General features: G+C 38.3%; 1 protein-coding gene across 3 annotated transcripts in view; it reads right to left on the bottom strand.

Moving 5' to 3' along the window:
• Positions 1 to 352: 352 nt before the first annotated feature.
• Positions 353 to 26,413, bottom strand: part of DNAJC13 (DnaJ heat shock protein family (Hsp40) member C13) — a 147,387-nt gene continuing 121,326 nt past the window's right edge. For all 3 annotated transcript variants that reach the window (XM_053599522.1, XM_053599523.1, XM_053599521.1), the window contains 13 exons: positions 25,304 to 25,481; positions 22,732 to 22,823; positions 20,671 to 20,770; positions 18,932 to 19,006; positions 18,599 to 18,711; positions 15,973 to 16,142; positions 15,778 to 15,820; positions 14,952 to 15,125; positions 12,728 to 12,907; positions 12,306 to 12,446; positions 9,116 to 9,259; positions 6,651 to 6,750; positions 353 to 1,220 (listed from right to left, as the gene is read on the bottom strand). In XM_053599522.1, the coding sequence (XP_053455497.1) occupies positions 1,114 to 1,220; positions 6,651 to 6,750; positions 9,116 to 9,259; positions 12,306 to 12,446; positions 12,728 to 12,907; positions 14,952 to 15,125; positions 15,778 to 15,820; positions 15,973 to 16,142; positions 18,599 to 18,711; positions 18,932 to 19,006; positions 20,671 to 20,770; positions 22,732 to 22,823; positions 25,304 to 25,481 (1,617 nt within the window). In that variant the 3' untranslated portion in view covers positions 353 to 1,113. The remainder of the gene's footprint in view (positions 1,221 to 6,650; positions 6,751 to 9,115; positions 9,260 to 12,305; positions 12,447 to 12,727; positions 12,908 to 14,951; positions 15,126 to 15,777; positions 15,821 to 15,972; positions 16,143 to 18,598; positions 18,712 to 18,931; positions 19,007 to 20,670; positions 20,771 to 22,731; positions 22,824 to 25,303; positions 25,482 to 26,413) is intronic.

The following is a 26,413-nucleotide window of genomic DNA, read 5'->3' on the forward strand; positions in this document are numbered from 1 at the left end:
TTTTTTTTTCTCTTTTTAGTAGAAATGTGGTCTCACCCTTGCTCAGGCTGATTTTGAACTCATGAGCTCAAGCAACCCTCCTGCCTCAGCCTCCCAGAGTGCTAGGATTATAGGCATGAGCCACCACACCCAGCCCATTTCTGAATATTATATGAAAAATGTAATGTTTGTTTCGAGAAACTTAGATGTGTCTGCAATATTAGTGAAGGGAGTAAGGAGTGAGCAGATATGTCAACATAGCTGTCCATATGAGGAGCTACGAATATGAGGTAAAGTCTGTGTTTACTACTACGTCTTAGCAAAGTTCTTACATGAGTTCTTCAGAGCGAAAGGTTAAACTAGTACAAATATGTCATTAACAAAGCAGTCAATTCCCTTTATTTTTAAAATTTTATGTACACATATGAATGATCTGTATAATGTACATTCAATATAGAAACCTTTATATATTTGATAATGTATAGAACATTTCACAATTACACTAATCTCTTACATAACATCTTGACATCCATTTTTAATTTTTTTTTTTTTTTTGCACAAACTCCTTTTCATTCAATTTGGTAAAGCCAGTTATATATACTGGTGTGTACTGTGAGTTCTCAGAAAATTAATGATTGAGGATACTAGTGAAAGGGTATAGGGACAAAACCTAATAGTGTTTGATAGTGGAAAGATGACAGCCAGGTAAACTTGATGCATGAGAGGGAAATACCTTTATCTGAGGAGAAGTGACTTAGCCCAATTTCTGTGGACTGTAGCTCAACCCCACAGTCACACTAATTAAAAATAAAACTTACAAAAACTAGAAAGAAAGGTTTTTGTTTTTTGATTCACAGTCTTGTAAACAGACATAAAGGAACAAAATGTGCTTACATACATCAAGGAAAAAAAATTCTTGTGTATCCACTTAGGTATATCCACAGAGTGCTTTCTTATAATGTGATACAATTAGAATCACTGTCTTTTTTCCTAAATAAAAATATATTTATAGAAAAAGGAATAACACTGTCATGAAACCAGGAGAAAGGCAGTAAGAGTTTGCTTCAACGTATCAGCTGGAGGAATGTGGACTCGGCACTGGCCTTTCAGTGTTTATTGTCTCTCCTAAGTATTTCAAGTCTGATAGCCAAGGTCTCCTGCCTCATGGTCCACGGGAGGCGGCAGGTTAGACATGACTGATGTGGATGTACCTGTGGTAAGGTAGCCAGCAACTCCAGGTCCTGCAAGAAATAAAGGAAAACACACACCTTCTAGAGAGCAGAGTCAGACGAAAATACTGACCTTTATAAAAAGGTCAGACCCTGATTAGGTACCCCATCACAAGAAATTGATAATCTATTAGAATTTTTCTAATCTAAAATATACAACTATACTTGAACAGCTACATAGTTCCATTTTCATGATAAATCGTTTCAAATTTATGCTTTACAGTAACACTGGTATGGAAATAGGAAAAAAAAAATGTTCCTTCTCACATCTGGGACATTCAATCTTTCAAAAAATCCTGGGCACTGAGCTATGTTAAATGGAAAAAAATATGAACAAATGAAAAAAACTTCTACCCTCAGCCCATCCAAAAGTCATATGGGATGAAATGCTCAACACAAACATGCCTGTCAACATTCAAGTTAACCTATTTTCATTTGGTGCAAAGAAATGCTATTATAAGTAACACCAAATGTACAGGGTGCCATACTGAGTTATCTGTGAAAGAAAAGGAAATTCATCTGTCACTGGTCAAAATAAGAATGCCAGGGAGAAAAGGTATTGATATTCTAGTTTTATACGTCTTTCTTTGATTCTAACAATCTCTACTGCATGAAAATGCTGTATACGCCAGCATTTACCAGGATGCGTCCCTGTGAGCATAATAATGGCTTTAGCCCTTTAGATGTTTATTTTAAACATTGTACAGACATTGAATTACATCTTAGAAGCACTGCACAAACTGTAACAAGTACTTGTAAGAGACACTATAGAGTAATCCTGCATACTGAGCAATACTTTTAGCTGAAATTATAGGAAACAAGGCAAAGGACCAAGGAACATTGAAGGGTTAGGACAAAAAGGCAATTGGAGCGGCATGCATTTAGCAAAACATTTCTCTACCTGCTTCAGAGAGCTACACAGAAGTTAGCAAGCTGCCTGGCAGAGTGGGTCTAAAGCCCGCTCCTGAGGTGAAGGGGGCTGCTGCCAGTTAGAAGGGAAGGAGAGACACCTGAGGGGAAAAAAGAAATATAAGCAGCAAGGGAAGTTGTAAGGAAGTGCAAATAGCTGAGTAGTTTGATGGAGGCTAAGGCATAATAGGGACTGATGCAGGACAAAGGGCTACAATTTGGGTTCACCTTGTTTTCCACCTTACAAGCATTTGTACTGTGGATTTGAAATGGCTGTATAGTCACTGCATGTGGTTACATGGCCAGAGGTGACAGTCTGTGTGAGCTGTAACCAAAGCCAAGCAGAGTGCCCTGGCACTTGGAACTTTATCCTTAAGAAAACCTTGTACTTACAAAACTTATACAAAGGGTTTTCCCTTTTTAAGATATTGCTGGAGCCTGCACCTATCAACTCCTGCCTTCAGCCAGTCAGGATGCTATGGTTTCCACAGACTGCTCAGGAAAAAGGTCACCAGGTCAAAGAACCCCTCTGACATTAGCTCAGAGGTACAGCACCACAGTCATCACTTTACACCAACTGTCATTCTCTGAAACTTCAGGCAATGGCAAGATTACTACAAATCTATCAAATGGGTCTCACAAAAGCTGTAACCCTTAAGAGTGAAACCTTAAATACTCCAGATTGGTATGGTTCCTGAGCAATTCTGATTGTGGGCTTCATGTGGTTTCCATCAAAATAGTAAGTTATGAGACCAAACCATGAATGGTACATACAGGAAGTGAACTAATGGTACACTTCTCAAACTGTGTGCTAAGGCACTCTGAGGCAAATTCCCAGGGCACTGCTGATATTTAAAACTTGAAACACAGCCACATCTGCAGACTATCACATAAACAACTACTTTCAAGTTGTCTGTCTAAACATGACCACTTTATAAACTACATGAATTAGCTAATTCTTTTGGCCTAGAGAAGAATAAAAAAAAATATTGGGACATTAAGGGCATTGTAAACTGAGAAAATTTGAGAACCTCTGGGCTAAAATCTAAATTATGAAATGATGGACCTAGAAGGAAGAAACCAGATTCTAGTCCAGCCATCCGCCTCTTTAAGAAAGGCAAATCAAAATCAATTCCTGGGTATTGCTGCAAATAAAGTCTGAGATACTCCCCTACAAGTCCCTTCCTTCTCTGTGAGGATGTGTTCAGTTTCTTGGGGCCAAAAGGTGCTCTCCAAAGAAAGGTGGAAAGGAAGAGTAGCAGCTACCAGTATGGGGCATATAGCAACATTGTGCAAGGCTGTCAGGCTTCAGAGAAGTAAGATGGAAATTAACAAAGAATCCAGCAAAACGGAACTGGCTACCATGATGGACTGTGTGTATGAAAAGTACATCTCAATTCTAGCTCCTAAAAGCATCTTTTCTCTTGGCCTCTGCTCCTCTTCCCACTACTGATTTTCTAGGGGATGAAATATGAGGATTTTCATTGCTGAAATTATTTTAACAGGGCTCTGACCTTGTTGGCACTAAGCTGTCTTAGAACTTAATAAATGCCTAAGTAATTGGTAATAAGCAACCACAATTTACCTACATCATAGGAAAAATTCTACTGAGGCACTTTTAAACAAGAATTTACCATAAAACAATATGCCAGACTACAGAACTAGGCAGTTTCATTTCAATTTATGAACACTGAGTAATCCTCCCCAGGACTTTTAATTTTTTACCCCAAGTATCGAGCATATGACTGAATGACAGTTTGCTTAGCAGCCAGGGAGAAGAAAATAATAAATGTATTTTTGGTCATTTGAATCTTAGTTTGAAGTAGTAATTAACTTTCCTTTATCTTCCCTATCTCATAAACAAGATCCACTTAACTTGCCAAACTCACCAAAAGATAGGGTTGGTGATGTGTGTTCTCATTTGCAAACTGATTAAAGAGGAGCTGGATATAATCTGTATCTTCTAAAGATTGAAATAGCATGGTCAAATTCCCCCCCCCCCTTTTTTTTTTGAGTTTCACTACGTCACCGTCGGTAGAGTACCGGGGTTTCACAGCTCACAGCAACCTCAAACTCTTGGGCTTAACTTAAGCAATTCTCTTGCCTCAGCCTACCCAATAGCTGAGACTACACGTGCCCTCCACAATGCCTGGCATTTTTTTGTTGTAGTTGTCATTCTTGTTTTAGCAGGCCCGTGCTGGGTTCGAACCCACCAGCCCCAGTACCCAATGTATGTGGTCAACACCCTAACAACTGAGCTATGGCTTGCCAAGCCACATGGGCACATTTTAATTAAATAAAATGCTGTATTTGTGCCATATAGCATTGCACAAATCCTAGAGTTCCACATAATGGCATTTTATCATTGGAAGGCCTTGCCCCTTTTATTGAACACATGATACACAATACATCAATGGAAAAGCTCAAACACACACACACAAAACATTTGACAACCCAGGCAATGAACACACATCAATTCTACTGGCAATAAACTTTAGAAGCTTTAGCTCTTCAAATAGAGTTAGTCCTTTTAAACAGGACAGATAGAAAAATCTTCTCAAGCAACTAACAAAACAATATCCCAGACTGATGATGTGCCAAGAAATGGACAATTCTGGGGCCAACACAGCTCACAGCTAGTTTAGACTGTCCTGCATGGACATGTCTGCATGCTTCAGCAACAGTTTTTAGAAAGACTCAGTAACATCAGCCCCTTCCAAGCTGGCATTTACAGTATCTCCCCTTTGGCTGGGCTGTAGGAAACTTGCTGCACCTTGATCCAACAAGAAGATGAGAAGAAATTTATATACCCAGTTCCCTCCCCCACAACTCTCTACCAACCCATACAGCTTCTCACACCTCATGGAGAAGCCACCTCAGGGGTCCAAATAAAAGGCAAGGCTCAGATAGAAAGCTTTTTATTCCCTGTACTTTTTTTCCTATAGTTATTAGGAAGTCTGGATGAGGTTGAGGACCAAATGAAGTCTAGGTCTCTGAAGAAAAACCCTATCTCCCTGTATCATCTATCCACTGAGTCTTTTGGTCTACACCCATCAGTAAGCCCAGGATAACTTCATCAATCAAGTCAATGAATGCTAAGTACAATGGGGAGCAAAAAGAGTTGGAAGAGGTGTTCCTGTAGAGAAGCTGATAACTTACACATTACTAGTCTTCAGGTCCAACTTTTAAATATGCTTACTGTTAGCTAAGAAAAAGAAGGCAGTTTTTTTCAATCGTACCATCCTTACAAACAAAGTAATAAACACTATGCCATGAAAATGTAGCATATGAATTTTTAGAAATAAGCTAAAGAGGTAAAACTTTCAGGGTGCCTATGAGAATATACTTCTACTTAGATGCTGGAAGCTATAGCCTTATCCCAAATTTGAAAGAGAGATAAGGGACAGACTAAGACCACATTCTAGGTATTTTTCTCTATAGAAATCAGGGGTGTAGGGTGGAAAAGCTCTGAGTATACATACACACATGACCATCAGCCAAAGCACTACATATTTCTAAATCTTAGGGCTCTGCTCCAAATTTAGAAGTGGATTAATATTAAAGTGGTCATAGTGAAGAAAACAACAATATCACAACCAAGTAAAACTTTCTTCAAGGTCCCTACTTTTGAATAGTCAAGAATGAGTCTTGATGATTTTATAAACTTCTACACTAGAAATCAGGATTATTAAAACAATTACACTGATATAAGAAACACTAGGTATTTTTTTTTTTTCTTTTAATTTACCTACATTATCTCTGGCCAGAGGAGTATGTAGGGCTGACATTTTTCCCTATAATTTCAGGCAGACTGCAAGAACCGCCTTATATTCTTAAGTTTAATTTCCCGCTGAAAATTTTGATCCTGCAACAAATGTCATCTCTAGCACATAAAATGGTTAAACAGAAACCAGTATGAAAATGACTATTCTAAGATTACCCTCCAATTAATGTGCCAAATGGACAAATGTTCTGAGCTATGGACATGTATTCTTTTTGGAACCTTAGCAGTAAAACATCCTTTCATTTATGATACCCACATATTCTTCCAAACACCCCCCCCAAAAAACAAACAAACAAAAAAACCCCAACCCCCCCCCATCCTAAATACTTAGCAAAACCACAGACAAATCACTAGAAACTTAGAAAACATTTTATACATGACTATATATATTTGGAGCATCAATGTTATTTTGACAGAAATAGAATGATGCTATCATGTTTCTGATCCTGATATTCTTGAATATGTTCAGATAAACATTTTAATATAGCTATGCCCCAAATAGAACCTATGACACCATTAATTAATGGGGTCAAAACTGAGTAAAGTACATGCCTTAGTCAGCACACATTCAACACAACAGCTTGTGTGCTGTATTAAGGCCAGAACCAGAGGTCTCCTACATGCCACAGCCCCTCTAAGGCAGGTCAGCTATTAGCCCAGGAAAATACTCTGATCACTATTTTAAGTCTAATTAAGCCCAAGTTGCTTTCTCCCAGGTGTTTTGGGGTAACCAACAAGGTATGGCTTACCTGTGAGGTATCCTGCTGTTTGAGAGTCAGAAATGAACAAATCATGTTTCTGATCTTTGAAGGCACTCCAGACTGAAGAACGACACAGGATTTCATTTACCTAGGCAAGTAAAGTGAGCTATTTGAGCATAAATATAGAAAGCACTGGATCCTGGAAGACTGAAATAAAGAGAAAAACCAGGTTCTAAAGCAACAAGAAGGTCAGTGAGGAATGAGCCAGGAACATTTCATTACACCAGATCTGAAGTCCTCAAGTCAGTCTTCCCTCTAAAGCTGAACTCTTATCTGAACCTGCTATTATACTGACTTGTCTGTAATGTGGATGGGAAAATTCCTACACTGAGTATTTTCTCGTGACAGTAGCAGGGGGCAGATAGTGCAGTATGAGCTGATGAACAGTTTCTGAGGAAGGGCTTTGGGGAAAAGGTACTGCAAAACCTAAAGCAGTCTTTCACATCATGGGTTGTGACCTGTTAGAATAGTGGTTCTCAATTTTCCTAATGCTGCGATGTATTTTCATTGTTATAAAGCGGCCATGACCCACAGGTTGAGAACCACTGTGTTAGAAGTTTATGAAATCAAGAGGGTTGTGAATGGCATGCTTGAGGAAATAAAATAGGTGAGTACAGAAAGCATCAGAGTATCACATGTAAAACGGGCACTCCTTTTTGAAACACACACTCCAGTCTAAGTAACATGCATGTGGGAATGTGTACTGGACTAAGATGTAAGATGTACTTCTGTGTAACACAAAAAGACACTTAGTAAATAACTAGAGAGTATCTTCTGTACATCCACGTTCAGATCAAACATTTACTGAGCATCTCTTCTATGCGAGGCACACTGAACACACAGAGATAGAAAGGCAGTTTCTATCTCTGAAGTGCTTACAGCCTATCAGGAGAGATAATTTCATGGTAAGCATTAAAGTGGAGATGTACATGGGACCACTTTGAGTCCACGGGAGGGTACATGTGCCCCAACCTTGGAAAGAAGCAATAGTATAAGTGAGTAGTTGTGAAGGTGGTAGAGGAGTCCCTATTTGGAAAACTGTCATACCTCCTTCCTCCCCTCCTTTTGGAGTAAAAGGTGGGTGCCAGAGTTACTTTGCTCATTTCATTACCAAGAATCCTGAGGCAGGTCAAAGAGAAGACAACTGCCTGTGGGTGGAACACAGGAGTATTCCTGCTTGGTGTTTAGAACACCTACAGGCAGAACTAAAGAAAAAAAGAACTTTTTAAGCCATACTACTTAATGAGTATAGCCAGACACCCTACCTTTCTTTTTTAATATCATTCTGGATCATTTCAATAACAATATTGATAGATCTAACAAAAATGTTTCTTTACTTCAAACATACAAATCCAGCAAATTCACTAAAGGAAAGGTTCGTATGAAATCAATTTAAGCCTACAAAAGAGCATTATTAGCTGGCAATGACCCTAATGTCCACCAATGGATGAATGGATAAATAGACTGTGGCATTTACATATAAGGAATTATTCAGGCATAAAAATGAAGCATTAATACATGCTACAACAGGGATCAACCTTGAAAACACACTAAGTGACAGAAGCCAGATACAAAGGCTCACATGTAGTATGATCCCATTTATATGAATGTCCAGAACAGGTAACTCCAGAGACGGAAAACAATTAGTGGCTGCCAGGGGATGGGGAGAGAGGAGGAAATGAAAATAACTACTTAATGGGTACAGACATATGAAAATATTTTAGAACTACATAAGGTAGTGTTTGCACATTATTAATGCACTAAATGCCAATTATTGTTCTTCATAAAATGGTTAATTTTATGCAATGCAAATTTCACCTTAATAAAAAGAAAAGGGCATTTAGTAGATGGGGTTATATAGTAACACTGAATGAGGAACTCCTCAGAGGCAACAACAAAAATAGAATCAAATAATAAAATTAAATTACTGAACAGGACTGATGTTAGCATAAGCATGCAGCTAAACCACATTAACACTTATCTAAGGAACAACAAAAGTCAGAGAAAGGGGGTGGGAGGGAGTGGGAAAGCCCACACTTTATAAGAACCAATAAAAGAGACTAAAACCAAAATGATTTTCTGTATCTTTCAAGATGACATTGTAAGATGGGCAATGAATGTGGTCGTCACTACCTACCACCAACTCCTAGAACTGAAAGTTTATCAGCATTAAATGCTGAATATTCTGTGCTACAGAATTCCAGCATTTTTCTTTTGGAAATGCACAACATGCCATCACTATCCAGAAAAGGAACCTGACAATTCAGAATATGGTTTGTGCTTTTTCATTGGTTATGAGGCAGCTACGCAAGCCCATCCTTTGGCTTTGGATCTTCTCCAGCTGTGGCCAGCAGAACCATCTCTGGGGGCAGAACCTGGACACAGGTGCATGGGTTATCCATGGCTGAGGCTCTGGCCTTAAGAATATAAAAATTGCCTCTGTGTAGACTCACCTGTTCTCCATACTGCAAGCTTCGAGTCATTGCCTTGAGAGCTTTAACAATCTGAGCCTTTGTGGCTGCTGGGCTGTCCAGATTTTCAAGGCCAATGCCTTCAAGTAATTTTAAGAGGTATGGGACCAAATCTACTTTGAGGGCCTAGAAGGGATATTAAGCATATATCAACATGCTGAGAAAATGTAAATCATCCACTGAAGAAATAATTTGACCCCTAGGAAAATACTGGGAAGAAGAGCAACCTATTTTTTATAGTATTTTAATGCCACAGATTTTTTTAGTAGCTAATGATAATATTCTTATTAATGATATTTTATTCTATGCCATCAGCCAGAATAAATGCTAAATCTAAATGCTAAACATCAATTTTTTGGGGGTGGGGGAGACAAGACTTTCACTATTTCGCCCTCACAGCAACCCCAAACTCTTGGGCTCAAGTGAGTCTCTGGCCTCAGACTCCGAATAGCTGGGACTACAGGTGCCCACCACAATGCCCGGCTAATTTTTGTTGCAGTTGTCATTGTTGTTTAGCAGGCTCGGGCTGGGCTCGAACTTACCACCTTCGGTATATGTGTTGGGCGCCCTACTCACGGAGCTACAGGCACCGCCCTAAATGTCAAATATTTTAACTAATTTTCCCAGTACTTATGAGCTAGGCACTTTTATCATTACAGATCGAATACTCAATGCATGGGAGGTGAAGAAACATCTTCATAACTATAGCACTGGGCAGTACTGAAATCTGTATCTGGACCCAGGAAGTATACAACCTGAGTTTTTAGCCACTATCCTGGGCTATGTGCTCCAATGACACAAACTAACAGACATTAATATCTGAAGTGGCACAGTATTTTCTCATACTTTCTTTTCCCTCCTTCCCTCTCTCTCTTCTGAGTCAGAGTCTCCCTCCATTGCCAGAGTAGAGTGTAGATTGCATTATCACAGCTCACTACAACCTCAAACTCCTGGGGTCAAGTCACCGTCCTGCCTCAGCCTTCTAGTAACTAGACCTATAGGCACGACACGGGCTAACTTTTTCTAGTTTTGGAAAAGACAGGGTCTTACTCTTGCTCAGTCTGGTCTTGAACTTCTGATTTCAAGCGATCTTCTCACCTCAGCTTTGCAGAGTGGTAGTGTGAGCCACTGTGCCTAGCCTATTTTCTCAAAACATCATCTTTGTAGTCATCATACATATCATGTCAGCCTAATAAAAGTTTAATAATAATCTGGTATCATACAGTTTTTCACTGTCCATTCTGAAACTCAAAGGGAAGAGGCAGAAGTAACTACACTTAGTGAGTGCACCTCTCTTTTCAAGTACTGTTCTTATAAACTACCCCATGAAGTTACAGATGAGGAATATGAGCACTGTACCGTTACATATAGCTGAGGCCACAGAGCCATCTAGTGGTAGTTCTAGCTCAAGTTCTTTCCTAGACAATAAACTCCCAAACCAATCATAAATTTGAACCTCAGGGTATCCAATTATCTCCCTGAGAGATACCAGTACCTCTCCCTGCCTAAGTAAGAAGTTAGAGGGTAAAGTTGGAGGGTTGGGGGAGATAATGCGGCAGGAAAAAAGTCTGAGAGAATAGGAAGTCCAGGATAAAAAGGTGCAGGGCCTTATACTCAGGCGTAAGATGTCAGATGTCAATACCACCTGGCAGGGAAACCACCGAAGGGTTTTTAAGATGACAAATGACCCAGTTATATTTCAGAGCTATATTTAATTACTTTTAAATTTTATTTTATATTATTTATGGGATACAAAGTGATGTGGTAATATATATATAAAATGTGTAATGATTAACTTAATCTAATTAACATAGATATTATCTCAAATACTTATTTTGGTGAGAACATTTGAAATTTACTTAGGAATTTGATACATACTATATACTAACTATAGTCACCATGCTATATAGTAGAGTTTAAAAAATTAGCTGGGCATAGTGGTTCATGCCTATAATCATACAACTTTGGGAGGTTCCAGTGGGAGGATTGCTTGAAGTCAGGAGTTTGAGACTAGCATGAGCAAGAGCAAAACCCCCTCTCCACAAAAGATAGAAAAAATTAGCTGGGTGTGGTGACATGCACCTGTAGTCATGGTGCATGACTCCTCAGGAGGCTGGCTTGAGCTCAGGAGTTTGAGATTGCAGTGAGCCATGATGATGTCACTGCACTCTAGCTGGGGTAACCAAGTAAGTCCCTTTCTCCCAAAAAACAATACTTAATACTCTTAAAAGAAACTTTCACCAATGTCTTTCCCCCTCTCTCTGCAGCCCCTCATAACTACCATTCTACTCCCTGTTTCTGTGAATTCAATTGTTCTAGATCCCATTTATAAGTGACCATTTGGTGTTCATTCTTAGATGAACTTTTATGAGATTTTAAAGTTTACTGCATGTTTTTTATTCTTTCATGGTCTGTCTACTCTGTCAATACCCACAAACCCCTATTTTCTCTTTCTCCTTTTTTTTTTTTTTTGGAGACAGAGTCTCATTATGTCACCCTTGGTAGAGTACCATGGTGTCACAGCTCACAGCAAGCTCAATCTCTTGGGCTTAAGCAATTCTCTTGCCTCAGCCTCCCAAGTAGCTGGGACTACAGGTGCCTGCCACAAAGCCTAGTTATTTTTTGGTTGCAGTTGTCATTGTTGTTTAGCAAGCCTGGGCCGGGTTGGAACCCACCAGCCTTGGTCTATGTGTCTGGTGTAGCCGCTGTGCTATGGGCACCGAGCCACAAAGCCCTATTTTCATTAAGTGAATAGTCTTTTTGAAAAGGGCAATAAAAATCTTGACATAGTTTCTTAAACATGACTTTAGAAAAGGAGTGAATAAACAGAATGAATCATTCCAAAGAGAATAAAGCAAATTTTACAAAGTAAGTTAAGAATAAATGCTCAGTAGGATAGCCACAATTTAAAACTGAAGCATCACAAAAGTACTCTGAAGTTGGTTAAGACTTTCGGTAGCTGACTTCACTTTTCCCTGTGTGTACATATACACACATGGCAAGTGTGTGTATATACATATATAAAAAACAAAATAGTGCATGTACAAACTTGCAAATTACCTCTCACTGCCCTAATAGTCAGGGAAACCAAATCAGTACTAAATTAAGTGAAAATCTACTTGTTTAGCATGTTTGCTTTCCTAAAATAATGCTAAACTAGAAAGTCACTTACTTGTGCTACTAATTCACTCTGCTCCTTCTGAAACATCCGATTAATTGCTTCACAGGCTAGACCAACAGTATCTGCTCGCTTTTTCATTCCATTCATCAGTGGGCCAATGGTCTCTAAAGATGCCATGGCTCGAACACACAGCTAAGTGCCCAAAAAGAAAAGGTTACTTGTAGAGTAGCAACCTTTTATACAGCATAAGTAAAAAAATAAGCAAAACAAACAACCCCACCTCGAACCTACATTCAGTTCAAGTTTAATAAACTGAATTAAATTCAGTCACATTAATTGTAACATCTAAACTACTTTAATACCATTTGAAGGCACATAGTAAAAGGGGATTTACATTGCAGCGTACATTAGTCAAGAAGAGGGAGAGCAGGTCAGCTTTGGAGGTGGAAGCTACTGAATGGATTCATCAATACCTCGTTTTCAGACAGGGCATGGATGACACGAATGGCACTCTTCGGAATGGCATTGTTCCTGTGATTCATCGCCTGGATAACTTTAGGAAGATGGCCCAATGGTGGGACTTGATCTGCAAGTTGAGGCTGTGCGTTGAAGAGGCACACTGTTGCTGTTGTCAGAGTTTCCAGAGTTTCCCCCTAGAGGTTATAAAACAACCAAAGCAAACTATAAAATAACGTTATAGTGCTAAATATCCTTAGCGATGTATCTGATATTCAAACTAAGGATTCAAAAGTTCTAGCTGCTGATACTTGAAAACTAATCCACCAATCCTAAGAGAAATTTCCTTTGTCAAAAGGCACGAATCCAAACTCTAAAAATGTGCTACCTTTTCTTTCCCATCCACATAAAAATTACGACTACATAACACTGTAATGTACTAAGTGTGTGACAGCACTGTCTTTAAAAATGTATATACTTTAATTAAAAAATACTTTATTGGGCCGGGTGCAGTGGCTCTCGCCTATAATCCTAGCACTCTGGGAGGCCGAGGAGGGTGGATTGCTTGAGCTCAGGAGTTTATGACCAGCCTGAGCCAAGACTGAGAACCCATTTCTACTAAAAATAGAAAAACTAGCCCAGTGTAGTGAGGGGCACCTGTAGTCCCAGCTGTTCAGGAGGCAGAGGTAAGAGGACTGCTCAAACCCAAGAATTTGGGGTTGCTGTGAGCTTTAAAGCCACAGCACTCTACCCAGGGAGAGAGAGTGAGACTGTCTTAAACAAACAAACAAAATATTGCCAATATTGTTAACAATCACCTCAGCCTTCTTAATCTTTTTGCTGGTTGAGGTCTTGCCTAAAAAGAATGTGCAAAAGATTGCTTAATCTATGCGGTCTTTCACTAGGCCAAGTATATCTGACTTTTATTGCAGGTCTAAGTAATCACATCACAAAAGACACTACTAGAAGTCTTCGGACAATCTTATAGATATTGTCAGTGTCAGAGAACAATTCCAGAGGATGAAGAACTAGTGAAATGTTTTTCTCAACTCTATTAAAAATCCTAATATTTAGCATGTCTGGCTGCCATAATGCACTTTCTACTGTGGACAACAGATTACAGAGACCTATAGTCTATATTATTATGTGCACACATATACATCCATAACAAAATGCACCTTAGATGAACATGAAAACCAAGATGGGCCCCAGAAGAAAGGTGACGCAGGAGGAAACTGTTACACACTTTCCTTCTCTGTTTCAACTTTTGAAGGTTGCATTTTCTAGGCAAACTACGTATGTAGCAAAAATCCTATTAAAGAGAAACATGACTACAGCAAGTGACACTGCTAACCATCTGGCATACTAATCAATAAAAAAATCTTTACTAAGTTAATGGTAGAAATTAATAATTTCTAAGCATTCAAAATGTGCCAGTCATTACACTAGATATTCCATGCGTATTAATGTATTAAAACCTCAGCCTCAGGGCAGGTTCTGTGATTGTTCTATAAGTGAGGCAGAGTCCTGAGAGATTAGCCCAGGTTGCAGAGCTTGTCAGTGGTGGAGCTAGGACCATGGTCCAGGACCATCTAATAGTGTAGCCTGGGCTCACCTCACTCTATAGCCAGCCTGTTTAATCCAACAATAATCACATATTCAACTATTTTCAAGCTAGAGGGTCAAATAACAAAGTCTTATATCCTATCAGAGTTTCTGACTTGCCAAAGCAGATGAAGGCTACCTTCTCTCTTCTGCTTCCCTGGTAGCCTCTGGATTTGAGCGTATGTACACAGTTCAGCCCCGTGGTTACCACTCTCTGTCAATTTCTTTGACTAGGGTCATCCCTCCCACATATATAAAGCAGAGTGAAGAACATTCCTGAGCAAGACACACTTTCAGAGGAACAATGAACATCAGCTTTCTCCTTAAAATTGTATAATCATTGGAAATGGGGTGGCAAAAGCCTCTTTCAGAACTTCTTTAACTGTCAGAAATAACATCCTCTCAATGTAGGTATCTTTAACTTTGGTTCATAAATAACCCATTTTATGAAAAGTTTCACATTTGAACATGGCAAAAAAAAATTAAAAAAGCGATAGGCACATGTGAATTTAAATGTGGCTGCTACAGTGAAAGAGGTAACCAATTTTTAATGCATGGTTAATGAGAAGGAGATTTTAAGAGAAGCACTATCAGTCTAGTTAGCAAATTCTAGTTATTTTTGCTGATCAAGCTTACATGAGGATTGTTCTTCTCCAGGAGTTCTGTTAATTTTTCCAATAGTGCAGTAAGAAATTCTCTAGGCTTTCTAAGAACCCAAGCTGGTTGTGCAATAAAGATCCTCAAGAAGACTCCTCCAACAGCAAGCTCACCCTCTGCTTCTCCAAACACCACAGCAAAATCTTCAGGCAACTTTGAATAGAGAAAGAACCAAAGTCCAGATGCTTAACAATCATTAGTTGTACATGAAGCTAGAAATGCAAACCCTATGAAGGAAATGTCTAGAAAATTAACCAGCCCATACGTGTATCATTAATGTAAACAAATTATAATTAAGTGTTTTATTTTATCTCAATACAGTTCATTAAGGCTGCCTTTATTAGTTACTACTTACTTCAAAAGCAAGTATTTCTATTTTTATGTTTGAAGCCTTGTTTTCCAAGAGTTTTAAGCCCATTGAAACATGTTTTGGAGTGGCGCCTGTGCTTCAGTGGGTAGGGCACCGGCCCCATATACTGAGGGTGGCAGGTTCAAACCCAACCCTGGCCAAACAGCAACAAAAAAAATAGCCGGGTGTTCTGGTGGGTGCCTGTAGTCCCACCTACTGGGGAGGCTGAGGCAAGAGAATCACCTAAGCCCAGGAGTTGGAGGTTGTTGTGATCTGTGACACCACAGCACTTTACTGAGGGCAATAAAGTAAGACTCTGTCTCTAAAAAAAAAAAAAACCAAAACCAAAAAACAACCTAAGTGTTTTAACGACAAAGTAGCCATAGGTTGGGAATAAACTAGCTTAATATGAACGAAATAAAATAGAATAAAATGTAAAATAAAAGTATATTTTACCTTCCAGTTTACATCAGGGTTGTCCTGCTGATTTTTAAAGTGCCTTGGGGGAAAAAAGGGTGGGGTGAGATACCAAAGTTCAGTCACAAAAAAACACTTTAAGTCTTAAAGAAGTGAAAGGCAGACTGGGGAATGTTTGCCCTTCCCTGTTACTTTATTTGAAGGTTATATGTTACTAACTCTGTCTTTACTTACTCTAGCATCATTTCTCTAACTGTTGTGGACACTTTATCTCTGGAATTATCATTCCAAATTAACTCAGGATTTTCATGTGTCCCTTCAAAGATATGTACAGCAGCTTCAGGGTTGTCTCTCATAGCATCCATGAAAACACTAGGTAGAAATTTCATTAATGTAATTCGAACCTATAGGAGGAAGTTTGAGAAAAAAGAAAAATACCTATTGGAATCATCTCAATATTTGGTTTGTTTCATATTTTGCTAAGACAGAGTATCAGTATAACTTGTACTGTGGCTGACTGGACCATAACTATTATCTTAAAGTTCTGGACTAGGAGAAAATATATACCTTGGTTTATGAATTTACCTTGGTAAATGAAAATATATACCTTGGTTTATGAATTTACCTTGGTAAATTGAAATAAGACTCACTAGAACCTAGCCTACTCACTTATCAAGTTTCATCTCTATCCTCGCCTCAAACTTAAGAAACTTTAAGAAATTCTGTATTACTGGTACGTAACATTTTCAGAGCACACCCTGCTGGCTCATACTTTGCCTAGCTGTTCCCTTTCCTTAGAATGTCCTCAGCTGGCCTGGCCATCCAACTTTCCTCACACCTCCCACTCCCACAAAATGATTTCTCTTATGCTTTGTGTCTTACAAGTTATTTTTTAGTGCATTTACTTTGTTCTACCATGCCTTGTTCTACACTGCCTTTTTCTAAAAAGAATTTAAATAGCTGCTTTTAAAAAACACATGTAGCACATAAACACATACAAATTGAAAATCAATTTGAGGCACAAGGACAAAGGGAAAAATGAGGGTTGGGAAGGTAAGTTTTTTCCTTCAGAATACCACATGCTGTTTTTCCTTTCCATGTCAAATTCTGTGTTCAATTCTTCCCTCAACTTAAAATTAGCAAAGAATGGGAATAGGTACTTCTCTTAAAAAGTTGTACAAATGGCCAAAAACACATGAAAATGTATTCAACATAAACAGCCACCAGGAAATTCACCACTAGGATGATTGTAATCAAATGAGACATAACAACAAGTGTTAGAGAAGATGAGGAGAAACTAGACCCCTCATATAATGTTGGCGGGCAAAATAGTAGCAGCCAGCTTAGAAAACAGTATGAATTCCTCAAAAGGATAAACACGTTATTACCATATAACCCACAAATTCTACTCCTAATGAAATAAAAACCACATAGCCACACAAAAATTTGCACACAGATGTTCACAGTATTACTCAGAATAGTAAGTAGAAACAATCTATGTGTCCATCAAAATAACAAGATAAACAAAATGTGGAATACTTGGCAATAAAATGACTGAAGTACTAACATTCGCTACAACATAGGTAAACCTTGAAAACATGCTCTAATCATAAAAGAGCACAAACTGTGATTCCATTTATACGAAATGCCTGGAGTAGGCAGATCTATAGACAGAAAGTAGATCAGTAGAGTAGTTGCTAGGTGCTAGGAGGAGGAGGGAATGAAGAGTGAGTGCCCGGGAAAACACTGTTTCTTTGGGGGCTGATGAAAATGTCTCAAATTGATTATGGTCGCCCAATCTGTGAATGTAATACAAACCATTGTACACTTGAGATGTATGAATTGTATGGTATGTCAATGATATCTCAATTATGCTGTTACAAAAAGGGAAAAAAGTTTACTGATCCCAGCTTTAGAATCTCTTGCTATAAAACATTCACTTAAGAAGCTGACACTTCTATTTTTCCTACACAGAAAATTTAAGTATAAAAACATTCACTTTGATAAAATTTGTCCTTTATGTATTTCAAAAGTCAGAGACATTACTAACAGTTCAAACTCAATTCCAGTAAATATTCAAACATCTAAACCATTATTTAAAACACCTAGTCTTAGATATTATAGTTATTTGCTACCCAATTCAAGCTTAAAAAAATTTCAGTATTAGCTGGGCATGGGGGTCTCATGTCTGTAATCCTAGCACTTTGGTAGACTGAGGCAGGGGGATTGCTTGAGCTCAGGAGTTTGAGACCAGCCTGAGCAAGAGTGAGGCCTTGTCTCTACTAAAAATAGAAAGACCAGCCAGGTGTTGTGGCAGGCGTCTGTAATCCCAGCTACTTGGGAGGCTGAGACAAGAAGATGGCTTGAGCCCAAGTGATTGAGGTTGCTGTGAGGTATGATGCCATGCCATTCTATCCAGGGCAACAGAGTGAGACTCTGGTCTCAAAAAAAAAAAAAAAAGAAAGAAAGAAAATTTCCATACTAAGTATCAATATTCATTCTTTTATGGACACTTCTACAGGCATCCAAATGTAATCTCCCTAATCTCATCAACCCTGATGAAGACAGATTGCTACTTTATTCCTGAAGTTCCACAGTTTTAGTTCTCTCTTCAAGGGAGTTTATCACTATTATCCAACACTTTCTTAAAACTTCTCAATTCCAGTGCAGGCTTCCCCAGCTATAGTTTTCTCAAATGGTAACATATAGCAACAATTTCAAGTATGTCACTCTTCCATTTTCAAATCGAATCATTTTCTGTTTCTCACCATCTGAGATTTTGCCAGACTTCACAACATCAATATTAAAGTGATAGAACTATACTAAGTAATTTCCTGCCATGAACTTATTTTGCTCTCACCTTTGGACCTATTAGTTTATCTGCTGTCATTTTAGCAAAAAGTTCTGCTGTTTGGGCTCGAACCTGTGGATGTGTTGAGTTGCAGAACATATCTAATAAATAAATCAAAGCTCCTAGGAAGGAAAAAAATAATTAGTGCTCACACAAATAATATGACTTTTCTAATCAGTAGAGTTCATTTTGCAAGCTTATATTTACATTCAGTAGAGTTTGGTTTCTAAAAACCATAAGCCTTCCTAAGTATTCTTCTAGTTTGTGACACAGCACAAAGCAGCTCAAAATAAGCTTCATCATACTGAACCTGACTGGATGAGAAAGCACTCTATACGTTACCTTTTGCCATTGCTTCCTTGATTATTTTTGTACTTGATGTCAAAGCATAAAGAGTTTCCAGAACAAGCTGACGACCTGCATAATGAAAGACATTTCAAGAAATGCATCATCAGGTTAGCTTACATTTACTGTCATCAACTCTGTGCCACTCACTCAACCAGATGTTCTCTACTGGGTATCATATTTAATTAATCTTCACAACAACCAGCAAGACAGGTATTATAATGGCCGTATTATGGATGAAGAAGTGGAAACCCAGTTTAACCAGCCTAGGGTTTCACAGCTAATGAGTTGTATTGGGTTTTACATCCAGGTCTGTCAACTCCAAAGATCACACTTTTAACTACTGTCTCCTTACCTCACTGTTCACTGCACACTCAAAATCTCCTCACTTCTCAGCACCCAGGACACTCTGATCAGGCATATGAGATTTTTACCTGGTGTTACTGTCTTAGGGAAACATACAGGAAGTAGCCGTTCTAAGAGAGTGTGCTACTCTAAGACATAAGAGCAGCATTCTGGACATAGCCGGTATCCTCTCACAGAGTCATTGCCATATTATATGCAAGTAATATAGACCAACTCAATTGTTGGTCTTTACTCTTTTAGTCAAAAGGGAATGACAGGTGGTAGCCAAAGGAATAAAAAGCTGGCAAAGATGGTAGAGGCTGTACAGTGATAGGCTGAGACTAAAACAACAATGAAGTCTCTTAGCAAATAGTATAAGATAATTTAGTCTAAAATATAAATAACAGCAGAGTAGGCTGAAATATGCAGATATCAGCTATTTTATCTCTGAGAATAAAACACCGACTAGACTTTATATATCAAGTATAAATATGAAGTTATGCCTTCAACTATAATTTCTGTAATACTCCTTACTTCATTAATCAGTTTAGTTTGTGTTGTTTAAGGTCTCACGAAGCTACTAAAACTCATGGTATAATAAAAATAATCTGCAAATAATCTTTCCAAGCTGCTATTTTAAAGAACTATTTCAAGCATGTCATCTATTCAAGAAAAAAAAAAATGCTCAATGAAAATTAAGCTCCATTTGATTCACTGAACATAAAGAAATGCCAATTCTTAAGGGGCTAGCAAAGCCCAGTGAGCAATGCACCCTGATTGCCAGTAGTAAGATTGGCGTTACATTGCAATTGCCTAAAAAATTCCATAATCTCACATTTGAAAAGCAATCTCACGGTTGGTTCTAGCCCAACTACAAACCAATACACTAGAAAACCATGTAGTTTGAGGAGACTGTATTAGGACAGGCTATGATCAAGAAATCAAGTTTGTGCATTTTTTAATCACCTTGGTGGTAAGAGTCTCTGTTAGTGTCAAATTGGTGAAAGAGGACATAGGATTGAGTGCTAAATTGAATACAAGGTAATCTGAAGTATTTTTCCTATCATTGATTACCAATTATATTTTTTCTATAAACCATATGATACTATTTAATTCTTAACTATTCATGTGTGATTTATACTCAACCAACTGAAGATCCTGGGTTATTTTCCTTTGCATTTGGATGTCTCTCACCCCCAACTTTTGATATAGGAAACACAAGATAAGTTTATCAATTTACGTAAAACATTATTAGGAAGATAAATTCTAGTGTAAATATTCTAAAACTAAACCCAGATAACATTTGTCTGAGGTTATCAGCTATGTAATGGCTCCCTTCCACAGGTTGGCCATGCTGTGGTTTCCAAAATTCTGTTTGTGTATATACGTACTTGATGGCAAGGAATGCAGAAGAGCCAACAAATTGGACAAAACCATTGACTCAGCAATATTGTTCACACAATCTTGATTAGATGTCACTATATTCACAACCTGAAAATTAATCAACAGGTTAATTAAAAGTTTGAGAAATAACGTGAACATAAATTAAGTCACACAGACTTTACAAAAGTGAGAAAATGTTTGGGGGACCAAATATTGAATATTTAGAGAACAGTTTAATTTTAAAAGATTGGCTTTATTACTTTGATCTTCTGAGACATAATACCTTGAGGTTCATAGGAAGCATTAAATTTGGTACCAATACACACTCTAGAACTATATATGAAATAGTTCTCTAAATATTGAATATTTAGAGAACAGTTTAATTTTAAAAGATTGGCTTTATTACTTTGATCTTCTGAGACATAATACCTTGAGGTTCATAGGAAGCATTAAATTTGGTACCAATACACACTCTAGAACTATATATGGTAGTGTTTTCTAATCACAGATTTGAGGTGGGGGTGGTTAAGACAATGATCTATCTCTGTCTCTCTACTGGGACTTTCTTTTGCTTTCAGAAGAGAAAGTAAATGTCTTTAGTGCCCAGCACAGGAGATTGGGTCTTTCTTTTATTAAAGGAATAGGTATGTTTTTCTTCCAAAGAAGAAAATTTAACTTATAAAATACAAGAATACATTTAAAAAACGACCATGTGGTCAGCATCTTACAGCAACATACCTTAGATTTAATGTTTATTTTAGAAATTACAAGATCCAAGAAGGAATCAAGTAGGGATGCACTATTTTCAATTAAAAGAATATACTCATTAAGCTGTTTTTTTGTTTTTTGAAGACAAATTCTTGTTCTCTTGCACAGGCTGGAGTGCAGTGGTGTGTCATCATAGTTCACAGCAACCTAAAACTCCTAGTCTTAAGCAATCCTCCTGCCTCAGCCTCCTGAGTTGCTGGCACTATGGGCGTGTGCCACACCATTTCCAGCTCATTTTTATATTCCTTTTCTTTTTTTTTTGTAGAGATGGGGGTCTTACTATGTTGCACAGGCCGGTCTCAAAAAGCAATCCTCTAGCTTCAGCTTTTCAAAGTGCTGGCATTACAGGCATGAACCACCATACCTGGCCTGACTTAACTTTTATTTTTCTCTTAAAAACCTATTTCAAGCTGAACTATTAATATAATCTAAGAGCACATTATACAAATTATTCATAAACCACTCATACACCTGGTTACCAGAGGGTTGGATTTGGTATACTTGTGATAAATTGTTATAATGAACAGAATCTTCTCAAAAATGATCCCAGGAACTCACTCTGGGTTGTCTGGACAAAGAGCTACCCGTGATCAGGAACTTCCTGTGTCTCTCAGAGGGAAAATGCTGCACCCAAATAGAATCCTATGGATCACTGGCTTCACTATCCTGAGAAGGGGCCTCCAACTTCTCTTGGACCCTTAAGATTCACAGATTCTAGGCAGCTGGGACTCCTAGAGAACTTCTATAAACAGCAGCACACCCAGCTGTCTGCCTGTAACACTCACTGAGAGGACTGTTTTTGTACTAGTCACATAATAACGAATGGGGGGACTGGTGATGGGGAGGAGGAGAGTGCAGCAGCAGACGGGTCAGTCCTCAGGAATAATCCAACCCCACGATGCACAGTCAGGCAGAGTACCCTCAGTATCTCTCTCTGTGAGAACACTGAGAGATCAGAGAAGCCCTGCCTACTCTTCTTGCTGACCTGTGGATCCTAAGATTCCTTAGTAACATCTATTCCCTAACCCACATGTTCCACCATACACTGTATCCCAAGCCCTAATGCATGACAATGGCAACAAAGGCAATCACCTTGAATGATACTGTATCAATGCATGCTCTTCAAACTGAGTATGTTGTTCAAATTTAAAAAACATAACTTAATAGTTATGTCTTAATAGGCAAAATTTTAAAAACCATATGCATACTTCCATTCAATTTTGGATACTGACTGATTAGGACTCAAAGGATATACAATGAGTGGAAGAAAGAGAACATGCTTCATTATAAAATGCTTTTACCTCTAAAGCCAACTGCTGCACTTGACCAGCCCCATGGACTCGGAGAAGAGAAAATATCAACTTAAAGTGCCCAATGCATTCACTTTCAGAGCCTAGGGAATAAGAATAAAATTATTATTTTTTATTTCCAAGATAGGTTTTAAACCACACACCTTTGGAAAACTGATATAAGTCTCTGATAACCCTTTGTAAACATTTGTAACATGAAGTAATTAGAGTCTCTCTGAGCAGCAGTATATCTTAAAAGGCAAAAAGATATTAGTGTTTCCTAGGTTTGTTTTGTTTTCATTCACCCTAATCCCATCCCCCAGGCTAAAAACAAGAACTTTTATCAAATAATTCAAAGAAAGGGTGGTGCCTGTGGCTCAAAGGGTTAGGGTGCTGGCCCCATATGCCGGAGGTGGCAGGTTCAAGCCCAGCCCCCGGCCAAAAACTGCAAAAAAAAAAAAAAAGCATGTAAATAATTCAAAGAAAGCTCAAAAATTTAAAGTTTAAGGTAGTAAATTTTACTGTTTACTTCCAGACTCTAATCCCCTCAATCCAATTATATTTTAAGAGTGTTTGACATCCTTTGACTTTTTTTCAGGTTAACGTGAGGGTACAACTAGATTACAATATTTGCATTTGTTAGGTAGAGTCTCTCTTGTAATTGTGTCCTGTACCCAAAAGGTGTGCCATACACCCTTACATTGTGCCAAGTAAGTGGAAGCATACCAAATTGCCCTCCTTCCTCTCCTTTTTCCCTCTCTCCCCAACTTGAATTGAATTTTTTCTCTTATGTTGGCATGTGTTAGATCGTCTACTGGCTTCATATTAGTATTGAGTACGTTGAATATTTGCTTTTCCATTCTTGTGATACTTTACTAAGAAGAATATGTTTCAACTCCATCCAGGTTAATACAAAAGATGTAAAGTAACCATCTTTTTATGGCTGAATAATATTCCATGGTATACATATACCACAGTGTGTTAATCCATTCCTGGGTTGATGGGTATTTAGGTTGTTTCCACATCTTGGCAATTGTAAATTGAGCTATAATAAACAACCGAGCACAAATGTCCTTATGGTAAAAGGATTTTTTTCTTCTGGGTAGATACCTAGTAGCAGTAGGATTGCGGAATCAAATGGTAGATCTAATTTGAATTCTTTGAGGATTCTCTATACTTCTTTCCAAAGAGGCTGTATTAGTTTGCAGTCTCATCAACAGTGTAGAAGTGTTCCCCCTCTCTCCACATCACATGAGCATCTGCAACTTTGAGACTTTGTGATGTGGGCTACTGTCACTGGGGTTAGGTGATATTTCACGGTGGTTTTGATTTGCATTTCTGATGATTAGGGATGATGAGCATTTTTTCATGTTTGTTAGCCATTCGTCTGTCTTCCTCAGAGAAGGTTCTGTTTATGTCTCTTGTCTGGTGATAGGATTGTTTGCTCTTTTCTCATTTGATTACTTAAGAGTTCTCTGTAGATTCTAGTTATCAACTCTGTCAGATTCAGAACATGCAAATATCTTTTCCCGTTCTCAAGGTTGTCTATTTACTTTAATTGTTATGTTCTTAGCTGTGTTTTTATGATTGAGTTAAAACTCAACCACTTGAAGACTAATTACAAGTGAACTCATAAGCACAAAGGACTCCTCCTGAAAATACTAAAAGGGAATGGCATTTCCATTCCTATTTATTTCAAACCCTAATCCTACATAATTACTATTATTTTTTAAAAACCGAAAAATATTCAGCATATACTGACTTTCTTGCTATAAGGTAGTAAAACATACAGTGTAATCTGAAATCTTTGAGGCTTCTTAAAATAACTAATACTCCTTCAACTGAAGGTCTGGAAATATTCTATAAATAAGTTGCTTTTAGATTCATTTTCAAATCACTTCTTAATAGGTAAGAATGGTCATACATACTTTAATGTCATACAAACCTTTCATTTAAATTTGAAAAATGCATGTGATTCTAATGCACTAACTTTATAGATGCTATCAAAAGAAAATTTCTGTGTATGCTCTTGCTCACTGTAAGTTCCAAATCAGCCTAGCTTGCTTTGCTGCTATTTGTTTATATCTAATACTTTACTAGTAATGTCTTAGCCAACTCTAAATAATAAAAAAGTTTTCTTTGGATTTTATAACACTATCTTTAATAACATCTCAAGTATACCATGTGAATAATTTTCCTAACATTTAATTACTGTTGATTTTATTTGAATAATTTTCTGGCAGTAACCAGAAAGTCAGAATTTTAATAATACTTTAAATACATCCTGAAAAGAGCAAAAGAAGACCTAAAAGACAATGTTCAATGTGTTATTTAAAAAGACCTGGTGTAATCAAGTAATTTAAATTGAGTTTATACTGTTTTAGGTTGTACATTCTATATTTCTTACCAAAGTTACCAAAGTCAGAATAGGAGGCAGCCTTTAGAATATCAATCACCCTTTTCCCCGGAGTCATAACCAGGTGTAATTTTCTCTGAGTTTCTCTGATAAAGATGAGAATAGAATTTTTAGGGCTCTTCTGTTGGAAGGGTCTTACTGAGCCTGACCAAGGGTTGAGTCACACACCTGGATTATGTTTTATGACATTTCTCAGAGCCTCCAAAGCCATTTCCACTCTTGGCAAGCGGTCTCCGTGTTGCTCTGACTCCACTTTTGCAGCATGTGTGATGGCCATGAATGTGTGGAGGTACTGGGCCTGGGAGCCTATGTAATCCAGGAGACTTGCAGCAAATGCTTTTGGAACCTAAGTCAAGCAAACAAATATTTAAAAACACATGTGCCCTCAGATATAGCCTATCACAAAGACTCCCTAGAAAAATCTTTAAGCTATGAAAGTAAATAAACATGATCATAACACACATACATGAATACACTTACGTATTACAGGGGATGGGGAGCAGAAAACATTATTTAATAGTGTTTCTCAACTTTCAGAGATCTAATATATTCTTATCAGGACCTCAGCTAGACCTAGTGCTCTAGCTCCACTATCAGCACTTGCTGCTTCACCCTCCACCTTTATGCTACAAAATAGCTTTTTTCTTTAAAATCATGGACCTCTGTTAACTTCAAACTTTTCTTTTGTAGCTTCCTCATGTCGCACAGCCTTCACAGAATTGAAGAGATTTGGGGCCTTGCTCTGGGGAGAGTCTTGGCTTAAGAGAATGTTGTGGCTGGTTTGTTTTTTATCTAGACTTGTGGTCCCCAATCCCCCAGCTGTTGACTGGTTACTGGTCAGTGGCCTGTTGGGAACCAGGCTGCCTAGCAGGGGGTGAGCAGTGGTGAGAGAGCCAGGGAGTAGAGCTTCATCTGTATTTACAACTGCTCCCCATCACTCGCATCTCTGCCTGAGCTTCACCTCTGTCAGATCTCTGGCAGCACTAGATTCTCACAGGAGTGTGGACCCTTCTTTAAACCATACATGCAAGAAACTAGGTTGTGAGCTCCTTAGGACAACTAATGCCTGATGATCTGAGGTGGAGCTGAGGTGGTGATGCTAGCGCAAGGGAGTGGCTACAAATACAGATTATCATTAGAAATAAAATACACGGGCGGCGCCTGTGGCTCAGTGAGTAGGGCGCTGGCCCCATAAACCGAGGGTGGCGGGTTCAAACCCGGCCCTGGCCAAACTGCAACCAAAAAATAGCCGGGCGTTGTGGTGGGCGCCTGTAGTCC

The sequence above is a fragment of the Nycticebus coucang genome, chromosome 8, assembly GCF_027406575.1.
Source record: "Nycticebus coucang isolate mNycCou1 chromosome 8, mNycCou1.pri, whole genome shotgun sequence".
NCBI classification, from domain to species: domain Eukaryota; kingdom Metazoa; phylum Chordata; class Mammalia; order Primates; family Lorisidae; genus Nycticebus; species Nycticebus coucang.